The sequence below is a fragment of the Triticum urartu genome, chromosome 7A (genome assembly GCF_056163025.1).
Source record: "Triticum urartu cultivar PI428250 chromosome 7A, HENAU_Tu73, whole genome shotgun sequence".
Taxonomy (NCBI): domain Eukaryota; kingdom Viridiplantae; phylum Streptophyta; class Magnoliopsida; order Poales; family Poaceae; genus Triticum; species Triticum urartu.
The window spans coordinates 96,391,479-96,418,881 of record NC_141879.1 but is presented as its reverse complement, the minus strand read 5'-3'; the positions used below and the strand labels follow the sequence as shown (position 1 = coordinate 96,418,881).

Here is a 27,403-nt window from a genome sequence, read left to right as displayed (position 1 = left end):
AATCGAAGCTAATGGAAGCTATATTAAAAAACACCGTTTAATGAATAGTATGGTTGCATTTGTATTTTCTTCACTAGGAATATCATTGGTGTCAATACATCATGAAACTTCACACGTGAGTAAAATGATCGACTAAGGTTCATAATGTGAAATTCCAGAAAATTTTAATTTTTCTATAGTATTTTTTATGAATTTACTATTCACGTGGGTGCGCGCGCATCCATGTTCACCTTTGTATTTTCAAGCTCGCTGCCATCTATGACGGCTCATACAATAGTATGGACTATAAGGTTGGCTATGACATTAATACTTTTTCTTTATTTTCTCTCTTATCTACCTTAACATTTATTGTATTTGTCTAAGAATAGGCATATAGTTAGGTTCTTGCATGAGAGTCCACTTTCCTTATTTTTTTCACATCTCTCTTCTTCACATAGACAAAAATACCATGTAAGCGGGTTGTAAGCATACTATTGTACTTGCTCTTAGTAGTTTTTTCAAGTCAATCAATCATCTCTATGTTTGATCAAATTTATAGGGGAAAAACAAACAAACATTCACTATACAAAATTAGTATTCATTAGATTCAACATGAAGTCATCAATGTCGATGGTTCCTATAATCTCGATCAAACATGGACATGCATGTTCGACTTTAAAAAAAACCTAATGTGCGCTACATTTAAAAACGGAGGGAGTTTTAAAGTTGGTGTAAAAGTGATGGGACCAGAAAATGCAATAAACATATTACCTTATATGGACAACAATGGTAGAACCAATTCATGACAAATCAAGGCCAAAACATCGACGATGTGGTGGGATGGCCACATGTGAATTTCGATCTGGACACTGCGTTGCGCAGAGGGTATTACGACACTGGACCCAATTGATATTGTCATCGTCGACCAACTCCTCCTTCACGATGGACTAGAAGTGGTGGACATAGACGGACCAGGCGACGACGCGGATTGGATCCGGTTCTCTTTCGGATCCATCATCCTAGTGTGGTGGGACGCTGGGCCAAGCGGCCACCATGGCTGGCATCTGGCACTCATTCTCCGCCTCCATCATCTTCTTGCCCATTGCGTCGTCTGATGGAGTTGTGGTTTTTGACGGCTGTGGAAAAGGGTGGAGCGTATGGATGGGGTTCGGGGAGAGGGAAGCCAACCGACTTAAAAGCTGAAGTAGGCTTCTCGAATGACGCGTCGGCCGGTTCGGCTTCAATGCGGGCAGGTGGCTGGCCACTGAGGCTGTGTTAATGTGGCGAGGGTGTTAGAGCTAGCATAGGTTTCATACGGGACCGGATTGTCACATGCTATGTGGTGAACATCCGAACTCCCGAAGACCGCCCTTCGGTTTAAGGCTGGCCTCAGGAATCTCAAACATGGTACCGATCCAGCCCAAAATGAGAATCCGCGATCATCATGTCTGGACTGGTTGTGCCGTGTTGGAGATGCCTTAGTCAACTGAGATGATCATGTCCCATTTTACTCAGCATGAAGTCAAACTTCACAAAGTTTGACTAACTTTATAAAAAATATATCAACATTCATAATACGAATCAATATCATTTGATTCTTCAATGAACTTAATTTTCAGACTGTGTTACTTTAGTGTTGTTAATGTTATTTTTTCTACCGTAAATATAGTTAAATTTTATGAAGTTTAACTTGAGACACAAATCTTATACACAGAGTAAAAACTAACAGTGATTGTCCCAGCTAAAGTGACAGGGACACTCTTTTTTGACGGCCAGGACAGGTTCTAGGTGGCCAATAGTACTACTCTATTTCGTAGCTCCAGAGGTCGTTGATCCTGATCTAATAACAAGATCCTGAATTTACGGAGCATTTTTAGCCGTGGCTTGCACTTGATTAGTTTCTCAATGGGCTGTCACGGTTCATGACCGATACCTAGTACAGCTTACACTAAAGCCGACAACGAAACTCCAAAAAGGTAGCACACCTTTTCTCTTCTGAACCACTCTTCTGTACTTATCGACTCGCCGGACTGGACAAAGGCTTCGTGGCGAAAGGCCGTTGATAGTTATCCTATCACTATCAGGGTATCAATCAGCAGAGCAGGTACGCCGTCTCCTACTCTCCTGCAATTTACAAGTACGGAGTACTCCCTCCGTCCGGAAATACTTATCCTTGAAAATGAATAAAATGAATGTATCTATAACTAAAATAAGTCTAGATACAACCATTCTAAGACAACTATTTTCAGACGGAGGGAATACTTTACAAACAAGCTTTGAATTACAGTGCAATGCAATCCAGGCCGTCCAATGATCGACCATCGCATCGCTATCGCCTGATGATCGCATCACCGGCCAGCAGATTCTACTCGCTCCATTCTTTCCCGTAAAACCTTTTCAACAGTTGACATTGAATTGTTTTGAGCTTTAAATTATGCAAACGTCTACTCTCTTCATTCCAAATTACTTGTCGCAAGTACGGATGTATCTAGATGCATCTTAGTTCTAGATACATCCATTTCTACGACAAGTAATTTGGAACGAAGGGAGTAATACAAATGAACAGAGTGAGTATGTCCGTTGCTGAGACGTGTGATCCCCAGGCCAACCTGCCCACGAAACCTAACAACTAACAACTACGTATTTTTTGCTGCAAGTCTACCACGCCGAGCTCATGTGACAGCGACGACGCATCGCTGCTAACCGATCTGTTGGCTCGTACTTACTACTCCCTCTGTAAAAACGTTTTATATTATAGGACGAGGAAAGTAACTTATAGACGGGAGCATCGGTTTGTGAGGCTTTGATCACTGTCGATCGCTGCCTCCTCGCGACAGGTACGTACCACACGTCTTTGTGGCTGCACTGCTCACATTAATTGACCCTTTCAGATACTCTCTCCATTTTACAATGTAGTGCTTATTTTATCTTCATGTTTTAACTTTAACCATAAATTTAACTACCAAAACTGATTGTAGCGGGAGCAAAAATTATATTAATGCATTCGTATTCGAAAGAAGTTTTCAATTATATAATTTTTTCTCCCGTCGTAGTTGGTCTCATTGGTTAAATTTATGGTCAAAGTTAGACCTCAGAAAACGCGGGCGCACTATATTTTGAATGAGTTAAAAGCACTAGGAGTCCTAGAACTTGCTCTCAATGTGATGCTTTAGTCCTACAACTTGAAATTCGACCCTAACCAGTCCCTCAACTTGCATAAAATGTGCAAATTTGGTTCTGACGAATTAGAGAGCGCCATGTGGACGTGTGGGTGCATACCCGGTCAGCGCGTGCTCTTTTGCAAAAAGGCCCCTGGCGTTGCTGTGAATCAACCCGCACAAATGAGCACTTTGGGGTGTACAGATCAAGGCGTTACATTTGTAGAATAGCCACAGATAATTCTGTATACTCCTCTTTTTTGGATGTAGATACCCTGATTAATTTTACACTCTTTGGGGTGTTCATAATAATGCAAAAGATCTTTACATTCAGACTAGCTTGTTTGTAAACTAAAAAAAAGCTTGTTTGTAGCTTGGATGATGCTGGTTAGCAAGAAGTCGAGATTAAGCAGGCCGTCAGTGGGGAAATAACTAAGTGGTAAAGTCACTCAAAACAGGTCATGAGGAGTACAGATCAAAATGATGATTTATAAGCTCGCACACAAGAAAGGGTAAATCCTCTGAATGTTTCAGGCACAGAAGCTAACGGGAGCAGTATCCGAGTGCTCTGACGGCGCATAGAAGGTGGGTTTCAGGGCATCTGCCCGCCGCCGACGCCCTGCTCGTCGCCGCCCCCCCGGCCCTGCGGCCTCCCAGAGCTCTAGTATTTCGACGCGCCGGTTGGTCCGCTTCCTGATCTTGATGGCCACGTCCTGCGGGCTGAAGGCGCCCCAGACGCTCACCCGGCCATTCTTCCGGTCGTCCAGTTCACAACACTGCTGATTTTTAATAAACACGAGGGACGACAATTTTGGTATGCCCATATATATCACTATCGCGACGTCGCTGGTCACACCGGTGAAACACATTTTATTTCTTTTGACGAAAGCCACAAAAAGAAAAGAAAATGAGAATGTTAAACCTCACGGTCTCTGCATTCGTAGATACGCACAATAATAATATATCGTTAAAGTTAATGTAAGATGATAAGATCAAAGTCATCAATAATCAGGATTATAGAGGAGTCTTCAGGAAGCCGCCGCAAATGCTTAATTTGAGGAAAATTGAGAGGAGAACATGAAGAATGGTAGTTCGGTCGGAATCCTTGCATGATGGAATCTTAGAGCATCTACAGCCGGACGCATCAAACTCGTCTCAAATGTTCGGACGGGCTACCCGATCACTGACTGGTCATTAAATTTCAACCCAGACATGCTCCTTAAACGGGACTCAAATGTCCGGGTTGACCAGCACCCCGCATATCCAGCCCAAATATGAGGCGGATATGGGGCGCCCGCGACGTCGTACCCGACAGCCCGAACCCACCACAAATTGCATCAAATTCACCAAACTCTTCCTCCTCCTCCCGCCGCCCTCCAACATTTCCCGCGCCTGAGCCCTCGTCGTCCGCCACCCTTGCTCCCCATCCTCACCATTGGTCCCGATCCGCTGTCGTTGATGTCGTCCAGCCCGTCCCCGACGCCGCAACGGAGACACAGTCCACCTCGTCCCTCCGTGTCCCTTCTTTGGCAGCGTCTTGCAAGGCGGAGAGCGTCGCCACAAAGATGCGGCGACGCCGGCAGTGAGAGAGGGAGGCGGCGGCGGCACAGGGAGGTGCGGACATGCTCGAGCAGCTGTCTCCCCCGCCGTGCCTGGAACCCCGCACCCCTTCCATCCGAGCGCTGACGCGGATTACTCCGTCCGACCCCGTTGGGACGGAGAAGGATTCGACAGCCGGTTGGGCCATTCCGAATAGTTTTCCACCCACGCAAATGTCGGCGGTTGACGTATGTGACTCGCCGCAGCTCATTCGGGCGCGGATGAGCATGCGCACCGGCGGCGCCCGGGCTGCACTCGACATGTTCGACGGAATGACATACAAAAGTTGGTACGTTTTGTTTGCTCCTGTCTGATCAAAGTTATATACGACATGTTCAATGTTTTGCATAGACCACTAGTTCATTTTACATATGATGAATGCTTGCAAACCATGATCATGTAGGAGGCGTTGTTGCCGGTGGAGCAGGACGCAGCCCGCCTGGGTTCGGAGCAGGCGGCATGGATGGCCGGGTCCGGCCAGTGATCCGACAAGCGAGCCACTCGCCACGCTTGGATATTGATTTCATTTTGGTATGTCCGATTTGTTGAACTGTGATTTGCTTTGCTTTTGTTTCGAACGGTTGAATTCGAACAATTTATATCGTATGATTCACGCGCATGGATTGCATGAATTTAAGGATCGGTATTTGTGGTACATGAATGTGCGACACAATATATGAAGGCCATACACGAACGTATAGAGGGCCGGATTTGCCAAAATCCGGCCGTAGATGCTGTTACAGGTGTGATTGACTGATGCGTAGCTCCGGTGGTATTCTTCTTGGTTTCCACCTAGTTTTTCTTTCAGGGTGCTTGCCCACTTGTGTCTTCTCTTGTCCGCCTGTACTTATTTTTTTTCCCTCTGATAAATTGAATTTGATAGATCAACTACCAATATTCGAAGGAAAAAAAAAGGCTGTGCCCACATGCATTTCCCTGAATCAGTATAAAATGGGTTACTTCCTTAAAGCAACTCCAACGGGCCGATCCAAATGGACAGCGTTTTTGTCCGTTTGGGTCGGCCGTCCGCCCGCCGTCCGTCCTTTTTTAGTTTTGAGTCGGCAGTGCGCCCAACGGGCCGACCCATTTTCATGACCGCGCGCGTTTAATATCGTGCCGTCGCCCTAATTTTGACGCTCCAACACGCGGGAAAGGGTCGCGTGCGCTGGTTTTGGCGCTCCAGCGCGCGGGAAAGGTTCGTGTGCGCGCCGCGGCCGGCGCTCGCTATAAAAGAAGGCGCTCCCTCCACACTCTGTCGGCCGCCCACTCTCGCCGCTTCTGCGCCACCATGTCGATCCGCCGCCTACGCGCTTCGGATTTTCGCGGAGTCCGCGAGCGCCGTTCCGGCGCCTTCTCCGGAACTATCGTCGACGAGCGCCAGTTTTATAAGCAATTGAGATCGGAGAGGGACGCGAGGAGGAGGGAGCGAGCCGCCTATCGGGAGGACAATCGTTCGCGGAAGCAGGTAGCTCAATTGAAACTGAAGCTACAAGAAACGTCGGGTTAGGACTTTGAAGACGAGCAGCTTGCTGACGCCTACCTTCAAACGTCGGAGGAGGACATTACCGAGTCGGAGTCAGAAAGCGACGAGTAGTGATCTTTTTCTTTTATCTCTGTATACTAGAACTATCTATGTATCCATTTTAATCTGAAAAAATTGCCGGCGGCATCGGCGATGTAGCAGGCGGGGCGAGTGCGTGAATTCAATGTGCCACCAACCAGCGGGCCCGGTGAGAAAAGAGGGCAAGCGCGCGCGTCCGTCTTGTGTCCGCGCCGACGCAAATCAGTCTAAAAAATGGGCCAGAAATGAGTCGGCAGGCGGACGAAAGCGGATGCGCGTCCGTTTGGGTCGGCGCGTTAGGCCGGCTTTTTTGTCCGCGCCGACCCAAACGGACGGCCGCGGATGAAATGGTTCGCCCCATTGAAGTTACTCTTACACCTGATTCATATTAATTGCCGCTGATTTTGTACAACTTGCGAAAATTAATATGGACGGATGGAGTACGGTAGTTTGGACGTGATTGACGCCTAACTTTTTTAATTACCGGTGAAGAACTATACAGGGCACTCGACACTGAACAGTCGATGGAGGACGAAATTACTATTCTGACCATTTGATCGAACTTTGTCACAAAATAAACTTGACGTAAAAGTATTTTATGATCTAATCATTTTAGTAACGTCATAGCCCGCGGCGTTTTTGTGCAACATAAAAACGCCAAAGTAGCTAGCGTGTCTGACCAAAGAAGAAACGTTGAGGTAGCTAGCGTTGCGGACCAGGCAAGAAACGCCGAAGGCGCTGGCGTTGCAGCCCATTATGGAAACGTCAATGACCATGACATTGCTGCCCTTTTTGATCATAATTAATTAGCCTTATTAATTAGGTTGTTCATCCATGTTGCACATGCACATGAAAACGGGCAGCAACGCCATGGTTCTTTTGCGTTTCTATGATGGCCAGAAACACTAGCTACCTCGACGTTTCTTCTTTGATCAGAAACTAGGTACCTCGGCGTTTTTTTTTAACAGAAATGCCGCGGGCTATGGCGTTGTTAAAAGGGTCAGATCATGAAATACTTTTATGTCAAGTTTATTTTATGACAAAGTTCGTTCAAAGTGTTAGAATACTTTCACGTCGCGCTTGGCCCGCTCGCTCCAGGCGTACGTACGTACGGTGGCCGGACACCCCGCAGACGATAGCCAGGCGTCGCAAGACCGATCGTCTTCTATCGCGGCCGTGCGACGACACGTCGTCGTGACCACGACCGACGCCCGCTCGCTCGATCGCAGTTATTTCGGGCCATCCATCCACCCCTGCCGCGGTGACGACAGACACGAGGAGAGGAGAGGAGAGAAGGGAAGCGATGCGGGGCACGTCGTCGGCTCGAAAAGCTCACCGGCCCCGTCACGTGCGCGCCCGCAGCGCACACCTCGTGCCGCCCCCGTAAATAAACTCGCTCGCGGCGACGAGCTCTGCAGCAACTATTTGGACGGACGGAAGGACCGTTGGTCGGCTCCCGTTCGTCAACACACTGATAAGCTCGCGCCGAAGAAGAGGGGCGACGGCGGTCTCGAGCTCTCCACCCCCAGCGGCGGCGGCTACCGAGGTCAACACTGGCACCATCGCTTGGACTAGAAAGGTCTGCTCGTTCTCGGGAATCGTGCTTGATCCAGGGGAAAGGGGGATTTCCTTTTTATTACAGTACTGTATTTGATTCGTCTTCTTGGAACGGGTGTCCGGGGTGGGTTCCTGCTCTGCTCTGTTCTTGGCTCTGAGACTGGCAGGGGTCGGGGGTCAATGCGGCGGCAGGGGGTTCGGTCTTCTCCCCTGTTTCTTGGACGATCGCCGCCTTCTCTTCTGCGCCCGGCGGTCGGGCATTGCCCAAGATTTCCGCCCGGGTTCCCCGCGGATTCATCGCAGGCCCGCGATTTGCGGCTCCTGTCGATTTTCTTTTTCTCCAAGTCAGAGCTGCACCCACTCTTCTTCTTCTTCTTCTTCTTCTTCTTCTTCTTGATTGATTGCGAACGGTGAGGCGCTCCATGATCGCTGCTGCCGCTGTGATCTTTGTGCCGTGAGAGCCAGGAAACACCTGGATTGTTTTTTCGTGGAATCTGAACTCTCTGATCTCGCTCCAGCACAATACTAGTTCTTCAGGGGATTTTGTTCCTTGTCCGTATCTCCATTAAAAACAGTATCTGCTCTTTGTCCTCACTGCTGTCTTCCTCTGACCATGTCTTGGTCGCTGCAGGGCTGCAAACACCATAGCTCATCTGATCCACAAGGAAGTGCAGCAGTACATCAGTAGAGATCCATCGCGCAGATGGGTTCCTTCACAGGTAATTCGCCTCCCCAACTTCCCCATTTTAAAATTCTGTTTTTCAGACTGCACATATACCTGAATAATTGTTGCTACCTTGTTGACCATCAACAACTAGCACTCTAGTACACGGCTAAGTAATTTTGCAGATTCGGCGGTTGCCAAAACTGAAATCTCGTCTCACTCGGGTGCTCTGTAACTGTGCTCCAGGTTCTTCTTGGGTGATGAGCTTGTGTGGGAGCCCAATATGCTCCCACCAAGATGTGGCCTCATGTACGTTCAAGGAGATATTCGACGCCTCCACCTGCATGAATCATCTAGCGGCGACCGGCATCGTCGCGCTGCTCCTGTTCGCGCTCGCGCTCCAGCTGTTTGTGAAAATTCCAAAGAGGAGAGCATCGGCGCGGCAGCTCGTCACGCTCAGCTCACCGCTGCACTCGTCTGCTGTGGTGTTCAGTGGCACCCTGGGTTTGGTTTATCTTGGGCTTGGACTGTGGATGCTGGGGAGTGGCTTCAGTCAGGATGATTCTGCTTATCTTCCACACTGGTGGCTTGTGACAGTATGTCAGGGGTTGAATTTGATCCTCACCAGCTTCGCTTTCAGCATCAGGCCTCGGTTTCTTGGGGCTGCATTTGTTCAATTTTGGCCGGTCTTGCTGACCGTCTATGCGGCATTCATCTGTTCTTCTTCGGTCGTTGATATTGTTGCAGAGAAGGCGCTGACTGTGAAGGCCTGTTTAGATATTTTGTCCCTACCAGGTGCAGTTCTCATGCTTATTTACGGCATTCGGCACAGCCATCATGAAGAGGGTCACGGAGGAAGTGGCAATGGTTTATACAAGCCCCTGAACACGGAGGCAGACAGTGAGGTAGCTGATTCTGACAGTCAGGTAACCCCCTTTGCTAAAGCTGGTTTTTTCAGCCGGATGTCGTTTTGGTGGTTGAATCCTCTGATGAAGATGGGCTATGAGAAGCCACTTGAGGACAATGACATGCCGCTTTTAGGCGCCACAGATCGAGCACAGAACCAGTACTTGATGTTCATGGAGAAGCTGAACCGCGAAAAGCAGTCGCCATCGCACGCCACACCATCATTCTTCTGGACCATTGTTTCTTGTCACAAGCGTGCCATCTTGGTCTCGGGTTTCTGTGCTTTGCTCAAGGTTCTCACCTTATCTACTGGCCCAATGCTTCTCAAGGCATTCATCAATGTATCGCTTGGGAAAGGGTCCTTTAAATATGAAGGCTTTGTGCTTGCTGCGGTAATGTTCGTCTGCAAATTCTGTGAATCGTTGTCACAGAGACAGTGGTATTTTCGCACTCGGAGATTAGGATTGCAGGTGAGGTCATTCCTGTCGGCAGCTATTTATAAGAAACAGCAGAAGCTATCAAATGCAGCAAAAATGAAGCACTCTTCTGGAGAAATCATGAACTATGTGACTGTCGATGCCTACCGGATTGGGGAATTCCCGTACTGGTTCCATCAAACATGGACAACAAGTGTTCAACTTTGCATTGCTCTGGCAATTCTATACAATGCGGTCGGCGCTGCAATGCTTTCATCATTAGTTGTAATCATCATCACAGTGCTTTGCAATGCGCCATTGGCCAAACTGCAACACAAATACCAGAGTAAGCTTATGGAAGCACAAGATGTGAGATTGAAGGCCATGACCGAGTCACTAGTTCATATGAAGGTCTTGAAACTTTATGCATGGGAAGCTCACTTCAAGAAGGTCATTGAGGGGTTGAGAGAGGTTGAGTACAAGTGGTTGACAGCATTCCAGCTTAGGAGGGCATACAACAGTTTCCTGTTCTGGTCATCACCTGTTCTGGTTTCGGCAGCGACCTTTCTAACATGCTATCTTCTGAAAATTCCTCTTGATGCTAGCAATGTCTTCACCTTCGTGGCAACTCTACGTCTCGTGCAAGACCCAATCAGGCAAATACCAGATGTTATTGGCGTCGTGATCCAAGCTAAGGTCGCGTTCACTCGGATATTGAAGTTCCTTGATGCTCCTGAGCTAAACGGGCAAGCTAGAAAGAAATACTATTTTGGCATTGATTACCCTATAGCGATGAATTCGTGCAGTTTCTCATGGGACGAGAATCCATTAAAACCAACTCTGAAGAATATAAATCTGGCAGTCAAAGTTGGAGAAAAAGTTGCCATTTGTGGAGAGGTAGGATCAGGAAAGTCCACGCTTTTGGCTGCTGTACTCGGAGAGGTCCCCAAGACTGAAGGCACGGTATGTTTTTACTAACTTCATCTTTTAATGAAACTAGCTAGCATTCATGCATTGCTACAGAAGTTAACTGCTCTGCATTACTAAGAATTTTATTTTTATTGCATGATCTGTTTAAACTCTTGGGTCGTCGTAGTTTCTAGTTTTTGCAACTAAAAAATAATCTCAAAATATACACTAAAAATATCCCAAAATGTACAATTAATCATAATACATCTGTGTACTATATAGAATGTATCGTAATCGTGGCAATTAATTTCTTGACAACTTAAGAGCTAATCTCTTAGGGTTAACGAAGATAGTTGCCATATTCAGAATGTAGACATTTAGACATGTTTAAAAGAAACATAGCCTGCTGACAACAGCATCATATTCAGTTTGCAAAGTCGTTATGAAAGTTGGCGCTGGACAGAGTACGCAGTTTACTCTGCGCGGTCATGCTACAAGGCGACCTTCCATGGCTCTGTGAGCTGCAGCTCCTGGAAGTTCACATGGAAGTCCTGAGCGCCCAGGAAGGTGAAATTCTTCTTCTAGCTGGCCGTCATGAACTGTTGCTGGACTGCGCAACACCTTTTTCGCCCCTTTTCCTTTCCTTGCTCTGTTTCTTGTTCTGTTCCTGCCTTGCTTGGGCATGTAAATAACATTGTTCATGCCTTTTCAATACAATGAGATGCAAAGCTTTTGCACTTCCTTAAAAAGGACAATATTTGGAAACATGATGTTATTTTTTTCATACAGATTAATATCAAACTCTTAAACTTTGCATAAACATTTCAGATCCAAGTCTGTGGGAAAATGGCATATATTTCTCAGAATGCATGGATCCAAACAGGAACCGTGCAAGACAATATTCTCTTTGGATCGCCGATGGACAGGGAAAGGTATCACAACACACTCGTGAGGTGCTCGTTGGTCAAGGACCTAGAAATGTTGCCATATGGAGATTGTACTCAAATTGGGGAGAGAGGAGTAAACCTTAGTGGTGGTCAGAAGCAGCGCGTCCAGCTTGCTCGTGCACTATACCAAAATGCAGATATCTATCTTCTTGATGATCCTTTCAGTGCTGTTGATGCTCATACAGCCACAAGTCTCTTCAATGTAAGGATCATATCAGCATATGCAGATCGTATTACTATTTGACCATGAACTGTTTTACGAAGCTCTTTGTAACAGGAATATGTCATGAGCGCGCTATCGGACAAGACTGTTCTCTTGGTGACGCACCAAGTGGATTTTCTACCCGTATTTGACTCCATTTTGGTACCTCTCTTCACTTCGGAAAATTCACCATATGATGATATTTGTCTCTGACTTATATTGATCTGTAATTAGCTTTTTTTATATGTTGATGTCATCTAAAACTAATGATGATTTTTGGCAGTTAATGTCAGATGGAGAGGTTATTCGGTCTGCACCTTATCAAGATTTATTGGCAGATTGTGAAGAATTTAAAGACCTTGTAAATGCCCATAAAGACACTATTGGTGTTTCCAATGTTAATAACAATATACCCACTCGAAGATCTAAGGAAGTATCAGTAAAGGAGACAGATGGTATTCATACAGAATCTGTGAAGCCATCACCGGCAGATCAGCTGATCAAGAAAGAGGAAAGAGAAACAGGGGATGCAGGTGTTAAGCCTTATATGCTTTACCTGTGCCAGAACAAAGGCCTCCTGTATTTCTCTTTTTGTATTATTTCTCACATAATTTTCGTAGCTGGGCAAATATCACAGAATTCATGGATGGCTGCTAATGTCCAAAATCCTCATGTTAGTACGCTGAAGTTAATTTCTGTGTACATTATTATCGGAGTTTGCACAGTGTTCTTCTTGTTATCAAGATCTTTGGCAGTCGTTGTTCTTGGGATCCAGACATCACGATCCTTATTTTCCCAGCTACTCAATTCATTATTCCGTGCACCGATGTCCTTTTTTGATTCTACTCCTCTTGGAAGGGTTCTTAGCCGGGTAAAAATTCTTAAACCAATGGCAAATACAACAAGTTTCAGTTACGTTTTATACCCAGAGAATGTTCTCATGATAGATTAACTCGCTCCCTTTTTCTTCTAATGCAGGTCTCTTCAGATTTGAGTATCGTTGACCTTGATGTTCCATTCGCCTTCGTATTTAGCCTTGGTGCCAGCTTAAACGCATATAGCAATCTAGGGGTACTGGCTGTTGTTACATGGCAAGTTCTGTTTGTATCTGTGCCAATGATAGTTTTGGCAATTAGGCTGCAGGTAATTGGTATGACTTTGTTTCTTTATTGCTAAGCATCATGTCTATGATTATTTGATTTCATTCAGCAATCCAATTGATGTTCTCTGCTGCTGTTTTTGTCCTGTCAGTAGTCTAGGGTGTCTCATTAACTGAAAACTATCATGGTTGGTCATGCAGAGGTACTACCTAGCCTCGGCCAAGGAATTGATGCGGATCAATGGTACCACCAAGTCTGCTCTAGCGAATCACTTAGGTGAATCGATTGCAGGGGCTATAACCATAAGGGCCTTTGAGGAAGAAGATCGTTTCTTTGCTAAAAATTTGGACCTTGTTGACAAGAATGCCAGCCCATATTTCTATAATTTTGCATCAACTGAATGGTTGATTCAACGTCTGGAGATAATGAGCGCCGCAGTTCTTTCTTTTTCTGCCTTTGTCATGGCCCTTCTTCCTCAAGGAACTTTTAGTCCTGGTAAGCAATTATATGAACGTCACGTTACTTCAAATACCCGGACAAAGTTTAGTAGTCACCTTTTGTTAGTAGAACATACTTGATACTCCATCCAGTTGTAAATAGATAACGTTTTAGAGAGGACATGGGTCTCCAATGACATATCTGTAGAAACTAGAAGAGAGTTATATTGCGAAAATAATATCGATGAAAAATCTGATGTTAGTATTTTGACCTTGCTAGTCCAGATTTTTTTATAATATAGTAATCAAAGTTATAAATGTTTGACTAAATCCTTTCTAGGATGTCCTGATTAGAGAATTAAGATATTAATGTTATTATTGCATGAAAATTATATTTGCTGCACTTTACCTGGCAGAATATGGTGAATATAAAACACATTAACATTCTCAAGCTACCACTTGTTCTGATGATTCTATGGATAGGTTTGTATCTTCTATGGAAATCATGTTTTAGTCCTAATGCTTATGTGCCGGAGCAACTAAATAAATTATCTGATATTATATACAGTTTATGAATATCACATTACAAACAGTAGAATTAATTCCTTTTTCGTACTTGGACAGGTTTTGTGGGAATGGCATTGTCCTATGGTCTTTCCCTAAATATGTCATTTGTTTTCTCTATTCAAAACCAATGCAACCTGGCAAATCAAATAATCTCAGTGGAACGGGTGAACCAGTACATGGACATACAAAGTGAAGCAGCAGAAGTCGTTGAGGAAAATCGACCATCACCAGATTGGCCCCAGGATGGTAATGTGGAGCTTAGAGATTTGAAGGTAATCAGATATATTTACATGTCCACCTTACACGGTAAAATCCTATTAACACTTCTAACAAATTTATGCGATTGATTTTCATCTGACAGATAAGGTATAGGAAAGATGCTCCCCTTGTACTACATGGAATCACTTGCAGGTTTGAAGCTGGAAATAAGATTGGTATAGTTGGTCGAACGGGAAGTGGCAAGACAACATTAATTGGTGCATTGTTTCGTCTTGTTGAACCCGCCGAAGGGAAAATAATTATAGACTCTGTGGACATCAGTACAATAGGCTTACATGACCTGCGTTCGCGTTTGGGCATCATTCCGCAAGATCCAACACTTTTTCAGGGTACAGTAAGATACAATCTAGATCCTCTTGGGCAATTCTCAGATCAACAAATATGGGAGGTAAGATGTACACAGATATAAATGTTGCCTTTTCTTGTCTTACCTAATGATTAGACAACTTTTCACTGACTGAAGAAATAGGCACCCAAATTTTAGTTGGGGAGAACTCAAACATGGGTGATGGCCTGGTAGGAGTGTAAAGCCACACCACTTGAAACTGAGCTTAGGCTTAGAGCCCCCGTCTCTCAGTTTCTGGCATATGTACATTTCAAAGGGAATCACTAGCTAAAGTGGTTACTCTATTTGTTATTATGCTGCAGGTTCTTGACAAATGTCAACTTCTTGAAGCTGTCCAGGAGAAGGAACAAGGATTGGATTCACATGGTAGGAAACTTCACTTCTATCTATAGTTTCTTTTCTGGAGTTCATTTTTGATACTAATAACTTGGGCAAACAGAAACTCTGCTCTAATCATCTCAGAAATTGAAATAGCTGTGACAATACATGTGCCACTAAATATGTCAAACTGTTATTAGTCCTAGGCGTATTCTTCAGCAATAGAGGAGGGTGTGGTCCCAAGTACTTCGAACCCACCAATAGACTTATCTCCAACCACGAATCGGATTCTTAATGGCTCTCATCTTTTTGCTAGCATGATGTTTGGAACTATCTCATTCATGATACTGATCAAGATCTTATCTTAATAGTTGTGGAAGACGGGTCAAACTGGAGTATGGGTCAAAGGCAGCTCTTTTGTCTGGGACGTGCACTTTTGAGAAGATGCCGCATCTTAGTTCTGGATGAAGCGACAGCCTCTATTGACAATGCAACAGATGCTGTCCTTCAGAAAACGATCCGGACAGAATTCAAATATTGCACCGTTATTACAGTTGCACACCGTATACCGACAGTTATGGACTGCGATATGGTACTTGCAATGAGCGACGGTATGTTTCTCTTACCGGCAACTTATAAGGAATATAGTGATCTTCTTATAAGACTGGTTGTCTTATTGACCTGAATCAATCAATATGGAATATTTGAATTATACTTGAAACCTTTTTTTTTTTGCGAGAAAATTATACTTGAAACCAAATGTATTGTGATCTTTCCCATACTAATGAGCTATACATGAACACTTCCAGGGAGAGTAGTGGAGTATGACAAACCTACAAAGCTCATGGAAACTGAAGGATCTCTCTTCCACAAACTGGTCAATGAGTACTGGTCATACACATCGAACGGAAATATTTAGAAGAGACTGTCAATTTTGATTGCTTACTTGCTGCAGCTTTCAAAGAAATAAAAGATAAATCAGCTTCTACAAAAATAGCGCCACGACTGAAGATACACAGTAATCTATGCTACCTCAGAGGAATTCATCTGTTTGGAATGAAGAAAGACAGTACTATCTGTCTGTTATTGTCTGGAAATTCTTTTACCAGAAATTCTGTGCAATACACGGTGGGCTGCCTCTGCCCTTCAGTATTGGTGAAGCTGAACAGAGTAAACCCCTGAAGATATAGTAGAAGGCTGAACAGAGCAAACTTCCGCATACGATGCGATTTCAGCATGTGTGTTTGCTGACAGTGTTATGGTCGAGCCTTCAGTTCCGCGTCATTTACAGTAGCTTGGTAAGTTTATGCTTAGTGCATTGACTTTATAAATGAGATTTCAGACTATGCAATGTCAATAGATGCGATTGGTTCCCATTGTCGACGTATTTCTCCAGTGGAAAGCAGCTTGCATTTGTCGTATTGCAATGTATATACAAAGTGTTTGTATTTGCTCACATGGATTGGGTTGTTGGTGCATATGTTCACGGAATGAATCACTCTGGCTGGATGCACCATGTCTAAATATTTTTGTTGGACGTAAATGCTCTGTTTCCGCTTTGAACGCATGTAGAGGGGGAATATCCAGTGATACCAACTGCCACGTGCTCCCATGCCCCTATTTCAAGAAAAAACAATTTTCAATGTTTAAAAAAATTCTGGGAAAAAAATGGATGTTCACAAGGAATGTGTCTATAACCTGTAAAAATTTCAGGTCCAAATACAAAATGCATGCGCATTGAGAAAAAAAGTCAATCCTGATGTGAACAGTGTTGATTTTGCTTTTGCCTTTTTGTGCCACTATTCATGCTAGATTTGGCCTTTTTTGTTTTTTAATGTGTATTTCAAATTTGGATCTGATTTTTTAGGGGCCATAGAGACATACCTTGCGAACATAGAAAATCAGAATTTTTGAAACATTTAAATTTGTTTATTCAAAGTTGGTATCATGAGAGCATTTAACGAATGGTATCACCATATTTTTCACGTATGTAGAATACTAACTAGCAATGGTATCACTTGATATTCATCACATATATAGAATACTAACTAGCAGAACCTCAAAGGTGGCAACGTCCGAGGGGCTGATATGCAATACTAACAAATAACAAATGGGTACTTGCAAGTTTAACGCTTCTTTGGTTTCTGGATTTAGAAAACGTATGAATAGGCCCTTGCCATGTGGATGACGCCGGCAGACCCATAGCCAGCCCAAGAAGCTAGGGTGGTCCAACAATAGAGCTTTCCATTTGGATTTAAGTATATATATTTAAAACAATACTTTTGCTTTAATATATAGGGTATAGGAAAAATTTTAGGATGGTCCATGGACCACCCTGTACACCCCCCTAGCTATTCCACCGGTCTTCTTGTTTGGGATTGATCCATCCCCTTTTCACTAGAAGATCAAACTTTCGACCTCTGCCGGCCCGGCGGTTGTGCGTTCCTTCAACATAGATCTCTTTGTTGTCCTCATCATGTAGTCAATCTTGGGTGGACTGAGAATAAGATGAATGCCCAAATTAAAAAATTCATTTACCATAAATAAACCTATTTTAACTTACTCCTCTATTATGGCAATATGCTCCAAGATTACTTTAACAAGAGCACACGTCTTATCTAAAGGAGGGGTTGTTCCCCAGAAACATCGGAGAAATGAACATATTGTAGAACCACTTCTTTTACATCAGGCTCGACATTAGACCGTTCACCAGTATGGCAAGCGGGCTGCGAGGATATCAATGGATGGCAAGCGGGCTGCACCTCCTAGCCCAGGCACGACACACTTAATAAATGAGCCGGCCCTCAGACACATTTATCCCTGATGGCCCCCATGTTTTTGGGCTAATTTGTTTTTTTGGCTGTTTTGGGTCTATATGTAAAAAATAAATCAGAAAAAAAAGTAAAAAACAAAACAAAATAATTTTTAAGGGGTAATAAAATAATAAAATAATAAACGGGTCATACCGTGCTGGCACGTGGGCCTCGCTTTGCGGCCCCAGTCGGGCAGGTTTGCCCAGGACTGCTGCCGTTTGTGGGCGAGCTCTTCCTGGGACTCTTCTAAAAAAACTAGCAGCATCAGGCTGACGAGTGGGAGCCACACACTTGGCTGAACCAGACCGGCCAGACCACATAGTTCATCTTCACGCCACCACCATCGGCTTTTCCCCATTCCCTCCCTCGCCGCCGCCGCCGCCGCCGCCGCCGGCTGCTCCGACCCACCTCTCATCTCCGCCCTCCGAAGCTGCATCATGGCCCGCCTCCTCTCTTCTCCCACCACCACCGTACCGCCTCCGTCGACGACTACCTCGTCCGAACCGACCTGCGGCCTCACCCGAGCCCAGGCACTCAAGGCCTGGCCCCGGCTTCTCCACCGCCGACGTCGCCCCCCTCGACGCCAAGCTCGTCCGCACCAGCGCCGCCGATGGATGCTGCTTTAGCTGGCCCAGTTTTGACCCACATCAATGTGGAACGAGGTGATTCCGTTTCTATGCAGTGGGACACACAGTAATAAGTACAGTAGAAAAATGTGGCATGTGAGGTGATTCTGTTTGCATAGTACTAGTAGTATATTCATATGGAGGCCACTGCCCGTGGTGTATATTTATATTGATCGTTTGCAGAAGATTTGACCCTCAAGCTTAGATCTCAGCATACCACAGGATATGTTAGAAAACTTGTACACACGCACATCATATCAGCAGGGTGGCTCAAAGTAGCAAGTAACTGCTTTCCATGATGAGGGGGCCTTGGAATACACTATTGTAGTTACTTATAAAAGAGCTTGCGGCGCTGGACACTGGCATCATTGCTTCATAGTTTCCTAGCCGAGCAAACCAGTTCTTGTAGTTTCTTGTAGCCAAACGCCCAAACACATCCTGACTTGGGTTTCCTTGATTTTTATGTGGCAATGCGATATTTGTGTTCCGAGCGAGTGTTCGAATTTCCGTATGACCGTCTAGATAATTTCATGGGATTTGGACTCAGGTTGCCCCAGTACCAGTATTTGTAGTATCCGTTCCTACATTAAGAAAGAGTATCTGTTCCTTGTGGGATTTGGGTATCTGTTCCACTCTGCAGTGCCGGCCACTCTGTGTGATCTTTGTCTGCTCCTTCATTTAAGAAAGAGTAACATTATTGTGGAATGGGGTGATTCCGTTTCTATGCAGTTGAACAGAAGTAGATAATGTGGCATGTGAGGTGATTCCGTTTGCATCTATTAATACCACCGGAATGGGTTGCAGAAGATTTGATTCTCAAGCTGCAATCTCAGCATATCGCAGGATATTACAAAACTTGCGCGCACGCACATAGCACGTCCGCACGTTGTCATTGTCGTCCTCATAGTAGCAATAAAAGAGCTTGCGGCGTCGAGCCCCGCGGCATAGTTTGGGGCGAGGAGGAGGACGCTGCATACTCACCAGCCTAGAGAGGTCAACACTGGCATCATTGCTTCATTTGTGGCACCAAACAAAATAGTTTTTGTAGTTTCTTGTAGCCAAACAAAACCGTCCAGTTTTCTTCTTCAGCTTTGGGATTCCTTTATTTTTTTATGTGGCAATGTGATCTTTGTGTTCTGAGCGAGGGTTCAAATTTCTGTGTGTCCCTCTAAATAATTTCATGGGATTTGGACTCTGAGGTTGCTCCAGTAGCAGTATTTGTAGGATCTGTTCTTTGTCTGCTCCTTCATAAAGAAAGAGTATCTGTTCTTTGCCTGCTCCTTCATAAAGAAAGAGTATCTCTTCTGTCTTAAGTCCTAAATAGTCCCCTGTTCATGATTGGTGCAGGGTTGCAACTGGAGCTTATCCACCTGGGAGCAACACAAATTGCACTCACAGATGGGTTCCCTCACAAGTAAATTCTCTCCTCAACTTCCTCAACTTACATAGCAAGCTACATCGCTACTGCTGCGTTTTCTAATAAAGCAGGTTTTTTCAGGCGATGAGCTAGCTGACTCTGAGAGTCAGGTGAGTCCCTTTGCTAAAGCAGGGTTTTTCAGCAAGATGTCATTTTGGTGGTTGAATCCTCTAATGAAGATGGGCTACAAGAAACCCCTTGAGGACAAAGACATGCCACTTCTAGGCTCCACAGATCGAGCATGCAACCAGTATTCGATGCTCATGGAGAAGCTGAATGGCAAGAACCTGTCGCCATCTCCAGCCACACCATCATTCTTCTGGACTATTGTTTCCTGTCACACGTGTGCCATCTTGGTCTCAGGTTTCTTTGCTTTGCTCAAGGTTCTCACTGTGTCTGCTGGCCCGATAATTCTGAAGGCATTCATCAATGTATCACTTGGGAAAGGGACCTTTAAACATGAAGGTTATGTGCTTGCTGCATTACTGTTCGTCTGCAAATGCTGTGAATCGTTGTCACAGAGACAGTGGTATTTCCGCACTAGGAGATTAGGACTGCAGGTGAGGTCACTCCTGTCAGCGGCTATTTATAAGAAACAACAGAAGCTATCAAATGCAGCAAAAATGAAGCACTCTTCTGGAAATATTATGAACTATGTGATCATCGATGCGTATCGGATTGGGGAATCCCCATACTGGTTCCATCAAACATGGACAACAAGTGTTCAGATTTGCATTTCTCTGGCAATTCTATATGATGTGGTTGGTGCTGCAATGATTTCATCTTTGGTTGTTATCGTTATGACCGTACTGTCCAACGTTCCATTGGCCAGGCTGCAACACAAATCTAAGAGCAAACTTATGGAAGCACAAGATGTGAGATTGAAGGCCATGTCTGAGTCATTAGTTCATATGAAGGTCTTGAAACTTTATGCATGGGAATCTCACTTCAAGAAGGTCATTGAGGGGTTGAGAAAGGTTGAGTACAAGTGGTTGTCAGCATTCCAGCTTAGGAGGGCATACAACATTTTCATGTTCTGGTCTTCACCTGTTCTGGTTTCGGCAGCGACCTTTCTGACATGCTATCTTTTGAAAATCCCTCTTGATGCTAGCAATGTCTTCACCTTTGTGGCAACTCTACATCTTGTGCAAGAGCCAATAAGGTTAGTACCAGAAGTTATTGCAGCCGTGATACAATCTAAGGTTGCGTTCACTCGGATATCAAAGTTTCTTGATGCACCTGAGCTAAACGGGCAAGTTAGGAAGAAATATTATGTTGGCATTGATTACCCTATAGCGATGAATTCGTGTAGCTTCTCATGGGATGACAGCTCATCAAAACATACTCTAAAGAATATAAATCTGATAGTCAAAGGTGGAGAAAAGATTGCAATTTGTGGAGAGGTAGGATCAGGAAAGTCGACACTTTTGGCTGCTGTACTCGGAGAGGTCCCCAAAACTGAAGGCATGGTATGATTTTTTACTAACTTCATATGTTAATGAAATAGATGCCATGTTCGGACAGAAACATATCCTGTTGACAAGCATCATGTTCGGTTCGGAATTTATGAAAATTATGCTTGACTATATTTGCTAACATGAAGTATGTTAATCAATTCATTTTTTGACAGCCTTATATCAAATTCATGATCTTTGCATAAAATTTCCAGATCCAAGTCTGCGGGAAAATGGCATATGTTTCTCAGAATGCATGGATCCAATCAGGAACTGTGCGAGACAATATTCTCTTTGGATCGTCGATGGATGAGGAAAGATACCACAACACACTCACGAGGTGCTCGTTGGTCAAGGACCTTGAGATGTTGCCATATGGAGATTGTTCTCAAATTGGGGAGAGAGGGGTAAATCTTAGTGGTGGTCAGAAGCAGCGGGTCCAGCTTGCTCGTGCACTATACCAAAATGCAGAAATTTATCTTCTTGATGACCCTTTCAGTGCTGTTGATGCCCATACATCCACAAGTCTTTTCAATGTAAGGATGATATCAGCAGATGCAGATTCTATTTCTATTTGACCATGAACTGTTTTACGAAGCTCTTTCTAACAGGAATATGTCATGAGTGCTCTATCAGAGAAGACTGTTCTTTTGGTGACGCACCAAGTGGATTTTCTACCTGTATTTGACTCCATTTTGGTACCTCTGTCCACTTCGAAGATATAGCTATTTCTCTGTAATTAACTTTATTTAATTGTTAATGTCATCTAAAACTACTGATGATTCTTGGCAGTTTATGTCACATGGAGAGGTTATTCGGTCTGCACCTTACCAAGATCTATTGGCAGATTGTAAAGAATTTAAAGACCTTGTAAGTGCCGATAATGATACTATTGGTGTTTCGGATCTTAATAACAGCAAACCCACTCAAAGATCTAAGGAAGTACTCCCTCTGTAAACTAATATAAGAGCGTTTAGATCACTATTTTAGTATTCTAAACGCTCTTATATTAGTTTACAGAGGGAGTATCAATAAAGGAGACATATGGTATTCATGGAAGTGGATATACAGAATCTGTGAAACCATCACCGGCAGATCAACTGATCAAGAAAGAGGAAAGAGAAACAGGGGATGCAGGAGTTAAGCCTTATATGCTTTACCTGTGCCAGAACAAAGGCCTCCTGTATTTCTCTTTGTCTATGATTTCCCACACATTTTTTGTAGCTGGGCAAATATTACAGAATTGGTGGATGGCTGCTAATGTCCAAAATCCTCATGTTAGTGCGCTGAAATTAATTTCCGTGTACATTATTATCGGAGTTTGCACAATGTTCTTCTTGCTATCAAGATCTTTGCTAGTCGTGGTTCTCGGGATGCATGCATCAAGATCCTTATTTTCCCAATTGCTCAATTCATTGTTCCGAGCACCAATGTCCTTTTTTGATTCTACTCCTCTAGGAAGGGTTCTTAGCCGGGTAGGAATTCTAAATGAATCAAAAATACAATAAATTTCAGTTATGTGTTACACCCAGAGATTTTTCTTACGATAGATTAACTCGTTCCTTTTTTCTTCTACTGCAGGTCTCTTCAGATTTGTGTATTGTTGACCTTGATATTCCATTTGCCTTTGCGCTTAGCCTTGGTGGCAGCTTGATCGCATATGGCAATCTAGGGGTATTGGTTGTTATTACATGGCAAGTTCTGTCCGTATCCGTGCCAATGATAGTTTTGGCAATTTGGTTGCAGGTAGTTGGTATGACTTTGTTTTTGTGTGGCTAAGGCTGATGTGTAGGATTATTCGATTTCAATCACCAATTGATGTTCTGTGCTGCTATTTTCGTCCGAGAGTGAATGAGCCTACAGTTTGGTGTTCTCATTAACCGAAACCTGTTATGTTTGCTCATGCAGAGGTACTATCTAGCGTCGGCCAAGGAATTGATGCGGATCAATGGTACTACCATGTCTGCTCTAGCAAATCACTTAGGTGAATCGATTTCAGGGGCTATAACAATAAGGGCCTTTGAGGAAGAAGATCGTTTCTTTGCTAAGAATTTGGATCTTGTTGACAAGAATGCCAGTCCATATTTCTATAATTTTGCAGCAACTGAATGGTTGATTCAACGACTGGAGATAATGACCGCCGCAGTTCTTTCTTTTTCGGCCTTCGTCATGGCCCTTCTTCCTCAAGGAACCCTTAGCCCTGGTAAGCAATTATATGAACACCATGGTGATTGAAATATTTGGACAAAGTGGAGTAGCCAGCTCATTCTATGGGCATTGTTGCTTGCATCTGATTTGTAAAAGGTGTTAGATGTTAGATGCATTGACATGTAAATATTGCTACCTTTTCATTGACTCCACTCGTAAATAGATGACGTTTCACACAGGACATGGGTGTCTCACAAATTTATTTGAACAGTACTTTTTATATGTATATGTTTGTAGAAAACTAGAAGAGAATTATAGTACTTCCTCCGTCTAGGTGAGTAAGTCATCTTAGGTTGTGCACCGTGACCAAGGAGGAGGGGAAAACGAGAGACCTTAATGTTTATTTGCTAATTAATAGCATTGCATGCAATGAACTAACCATTGCATGTCGTGTTTGGAAGTCTCAAGTCATTAAAAGCATACACACTCATCATCTCTTATTGGTTGATATGTCAAGAAACAAGAAACGAGGTAAAAGTTAATGCACCGCGCCTTAGTGTTTTGGGAATATTTGGTTTTCGTAAGATGACTTACACACCTAGACGGAGGGAGTATGAAAATATTATCGATGAAAAATTTAATGATAGTATTTTGACCTACCAGTCCAAATACTTCTTACTTATATAATACTAGTAGTCAAAGTTATAAATCTTTGATTGAATGCTTTTTATAACGCCTTGTATTTATGAACTAAGGTAATAATGTTTATCGTTACAAGAAAAATATATTTGCTGCATTCTGCCAGTCTGAATAAGGTGAGTATAAAACACTGTATGTTCTCAAGCTACACTTGTTCTGACGATTTTATGTATAGGATTGTATCTTTTATGAAGATGCAGTTTTAGTCCTAATGCTCATGTGTCGAAATTAACTAAATAAAGTATTTGATACTATCATAGTAGAATTAATTCCAATTGCATTAACATTAAAAATAGTAGAACTAATTCCTCGCTTTCGTGCCTTCAAAGGTTTTGTGGGAATGGCATTGTCCTATGGTCTTTCCCTAAATATAATGTTTGTTGCCTCTATTCAATTCCAATGCAACCTCGGGAATCAAATAATATCGGTCGAGCGGGTGAACCAGTACATGGACATACAAAGTGAAGCAGCAGAAGTTGTTGAAGAAAATCGACCATTACAAGATTGGCCCCAGAATGGTAATGTGGATATTAGGGATTTGAAGGTAATCAGATATAAATATTTACACGTACATCTTACAAGGCAAAAAAATCCTATTAACACTTCTTACAAATGTATGCAATTGATTTTCATTTGACAGATCAGGTATAGGATAGATCTTCCACTTGTACTACACGGAATCACTTGCAAGTTTGAAGGTGGAGATAAGATTGGTATAGTTGGTCGAACAGGAAGTGGCAAGACAACGTTAATTGGTGCATTGTTTCGTCTTGTTGAACCTACCGAAGGGAAAGTAATTATAGACTCTGTGGACATCAGTACGATAGGCTTGCATGACCTGCGTTCGCGTTTGGGTATCATTCCACAAGATCCAACACTTTTTCAAGGTACAATAAGATACAATCTAGATCCTCTTGGGCAGTTCTCAGATGAACAAATATGGGAGGTAAGGTTCTACACAGCTAATGATGTTGCTTTTTGTCATCTTGCCCAGTGATCAGATAATATTATGATGACAAGGTATCACAACAAAAGAACCTGATGTAATGTTTAATCATGAGGCAGTCCTCTTTTAGCACTGTCGCAATTCAGATCATTTACTTTAATATATACCTAACAGTTTCAGAAAGTTCAGGACATTAACAAAAATTGGGCGGATAAATTGAATTACAGGAATCTGAAATGACAAGCAGCCTTTCTCATAGAAAAACTGGATTTCCTAGGAGGAACTAGACAATTTTTCACTGATTGAAGAACTGGGCACCCAAATTTTAGTTGAGCAGTACTCAAACAAGGGTGATGGCCTGGTAGGAGTGTAGAGCCACACATCTTGAAGCTATCTCGCACCTCTTAATGCTTAGTGCTCCCCTTTCTGAGTTTATGACAGATTTCAAAAGGAATCACTAAAGTGGTTACTCTGTTTGTTAATTATTATGCTGCAGGTTCTTGACAAATGTCAACTTTTTGAAGCTGTCCGGGAGAAGGAACAGGGATTGGATTCACATGGTAGGAAACTTCACTTCATCAAATTTTGTTGTTTCTGTAGTTCATTTGTTAATTATTACAGAGGGAGTAAATTCGTAAACAGCACTTTGCTCTAACTAGTGATTTCAGAAATTCAAAATAGGTACGAAAATACACCTGACAATAAATATGTGAAAAAGTTAGTAGTCCTAGACAAGCTATATCCTATTGCTAGCATGATGCTTGGAACTATCTCATTCATAGTATTGATCAAGATCTGGCTATAATAGTTGTGCAAGACGGGTCGAACTGGAGTATGGGCCAAAGGCAGCTCTTCTGTCTGGGACGCGCACTTCTGAGAAGATGCCGCATCTTGGTTCTTGATGAAGCGACAGCCTCTATAGACAATGCAACAGATGCTATCCTTCAGAAAACGATCCGAACAGAATTCAAATATTCCACTGTTATTACAGTGGCCCACCGTATACCAACAGTTATGGACTGCGATCTGGTACTTGCAATGAGCGACGGTATGTTTCTCTTACCAGCAATTTATAAGAAACATACAGTGACCTGTTTGTAGAACTCATCGTCTTATTGACCCGAAATTAATATGGAATGTACAAACTGTAGTTGAAGCGAAATGTATTCTGGATCTTTCCCATACTAATGAGTTATATATGAACACTTCCAGGGAAAGCAGTGGAGTATGACAAACCTACAAAGCTCATGGAAACTGAAGGATCTCTCTTTCGCAAGCTGGTCGAGGAGTACCGGTCACACACATCGAACACAGATATTTAGAAGAGACTGCAGATTTTGATTGCTCACTTGATAAATCAGCTCTTAGGAAAAAGTGTTATGCCTGAAGATATACAATAATCCCTGAATTGATCTCTGGTCAATGAGTATTGGTCAGTTCCCTGAAAATTTCGTTTGATATCTATTGCTACCAGAAATTCTGTGCAATACGCTGGACTGGTGAAGCTGAACAGAGTAAATCTCTGAAGATTTCTCCTTGCTCCAGTAATAAAATATAGAACGCTAAATTGGAGGGACTTCAAATCTGCAACCTCTGCCTGCGATACGAGTTTCAGATACGTGTTTGGTCAAGTCCTTTGTCGACTAGATAGTGCATTCACTTCCTCATCATTTACAGCAGCTTAGCAAGCTTGTGCTGAATGCGTCGACTTTATACATGAGGTTTCAGGCTATGCAATGTAAATATATCTGATTGGTTTCAGTTGTCGATGTATTTCTCCAACGGAAAGCACCTTGCCTATTTATATTGCGATGCATATCCGGAGTATTTGCTTTTGTTTGTACACTGGAGACAGAGCACTGTGATCTGTTTGAGAAAGAAACTTGGGAGGAAAGGATGCCATTGTATAGATAGGATCCAATGCGTTGTTTCTGCACATGGATTGGGTTGTTTCTGCACATGTTCATGGTTTTGAATGACGTGGCTGAATCAGTGGATCGGTTGCATCGTGTCTAAATTTTTTTGTTGGACATAAAGGCCCTGTTTCCACATTGAACTAGCAAAATCCCCGAGGTTGCACGTGCAGAGCGTAGCAAAAGGAAAATCCGTCGACTTTGTAAATTCCGAGGGTGGATTTAAGGTTCATTAGCTTTCTCATTCTACTTTTTCACTATGAAGAAAAATCTTCTAATCCAAGAATGACTATTGATTAACAAAATTGGATATTTTTTAACTTTTTAAATGGGTACCTGCACCTTTGGGCTTCTTTGCTTCGCTGGATTCTGAAAAATGTAGGAGTAAGCCCTCCCCTGTGTGAATGGCACAATTCACCGACTGTTGTTCATACCAGTCTTT

The 27,403-nt window shown here is 43.4% G+C and overlaps 2 protein-coding genes across 7 annotated transcripts; both read left to right on the top strand.

The window, feature by feature from the left end:
• Positions 1-7,549: 7,549 nt before the first annotated feature.
• On the top strand, positions 7,550-16,469 carry LOC125525170 (ABC transporter C family member 10). The gene is made up of 13 exons (XM_048690185.2): positions 7,550-7,876; positions 8,486-8,573; positions 8,765-10,803; positions 11,578-11,898; positions 11,974-12,060; positions 12,182-12,769; positions 12,877-13,041; positions 13,199-13,493; positions 14,060-14,274; positions 14,364-14,669; positions 14,930-14,993; positions 15,317-15,556; positions 15,755-16,469. The coding sequence occupies exons 2-13, from the start codon at positions 8,558-8,560 to the stop codon at positions 15,862-15,864; spliced, it is 4,446 nt and encodes a 1,481-aa protein (XP_048546142.1). The 5' UTR covers positions 7,550-7,876; positions 8,486-8,557; the 3' UTR covers positions 15,865-16,469.
• A 1,558-nt stretch (positions 16,470-18,027) lies between these two features.
• On the top strand, positions 18,028-26,875 carry LOC125525171 (ABC transporter C family member 10). Of its 6 annotated transcripts, none has more exons than XR_015612335.1 (14): positions 18,028-18,420; positions 19,732-19,798; positions 19,883-21,270; positions 21,471-21,791; positions 21,867-21,953; positions 22,048-22,125; positions 22,269-22,730; positions 22,837-23,001; positions 23,164-23,458; positions 24,432-24,646; positions 24,743-25,048; positions 25,276-25,409; positions 25,545-25,608; positions 25,857-25,872. XR_015612335.1 is itself a non-coding variant. In XM_048690187.2 (14 exons), the coding sequence occupies exons 1-14, from the start codon at positions 18,409-18,411 to the stop codon at positions 26,368-26,370; spliced, it is 3,810 nt and encodes a 1,269-aa protein (XP_048546144.2). In that variant the 5' UTR covers positions 18,028-18,408; the 3' UTR covers positions 26,371-26,875. The 6 variants fall into 6 exon arrangements, 3 of the variants coding, with proteins under 3 accessions (XP_048546144.2, XP_087394084.1, XP_048546146.2); XM_048690187.2 differs by lacking the exon at positions 25,276-25,409 and adding an exon at positions 26,261-26,875 and having other exon boundaries at positions 25,857-26,096; XM_087537958.1 differs by lacking the exon at positions 25,276-25,409 and adding an exon at positions 26,261-26,875 and having other exon boundaries at positions 22,048-22,197; positions 22,278-22,730; positions 25,857-26,096.
• Positions 26,876-27,403: the final 528 nt, after the last annotated feature.

What these genes read in the sequence shown, in the direction of transcription:
- LOC125525170 (XM_048690185.2), top strand. An exon ending in CCGTATTTGACTCCATTTTG is followed by an intron (nt 12,061 to 12,181) that starts GTACCTCTCTTC and finishes GATTTTTGGCAG; the next exon opens with TTAATGTCAGATGGAGAGGT. An exon ending in GGTACTTGCAATGAGCGACG is followed by an intron (nt 15,557 to 15,754) that starts GTATGTTTCTCT and finishes GAACACTTCCAG; the next exon opens with GGAGAGTAGTGGAGTATGAC.
- LOC125525171 (XM_087537958.1), top strand. An exon ending in TCAAGGAACCCTTAGCCCTG is followed by an intron (nt 23,459 to 24,431) that starts GTAAGCAATTAT and finishes GTGCCTTCAAAG; the next exon opens with GTTTTGTGGGAATGGCATTG. An exon ending in ACAGGGATTGGATTCACATG is followed by an intron (nt 25,609 to 25,856) that starts GTAGGAAACTTC and finishes TGGCTATAATAG; the next exon opens with TTGTGCAAGACGGGTCGAAC.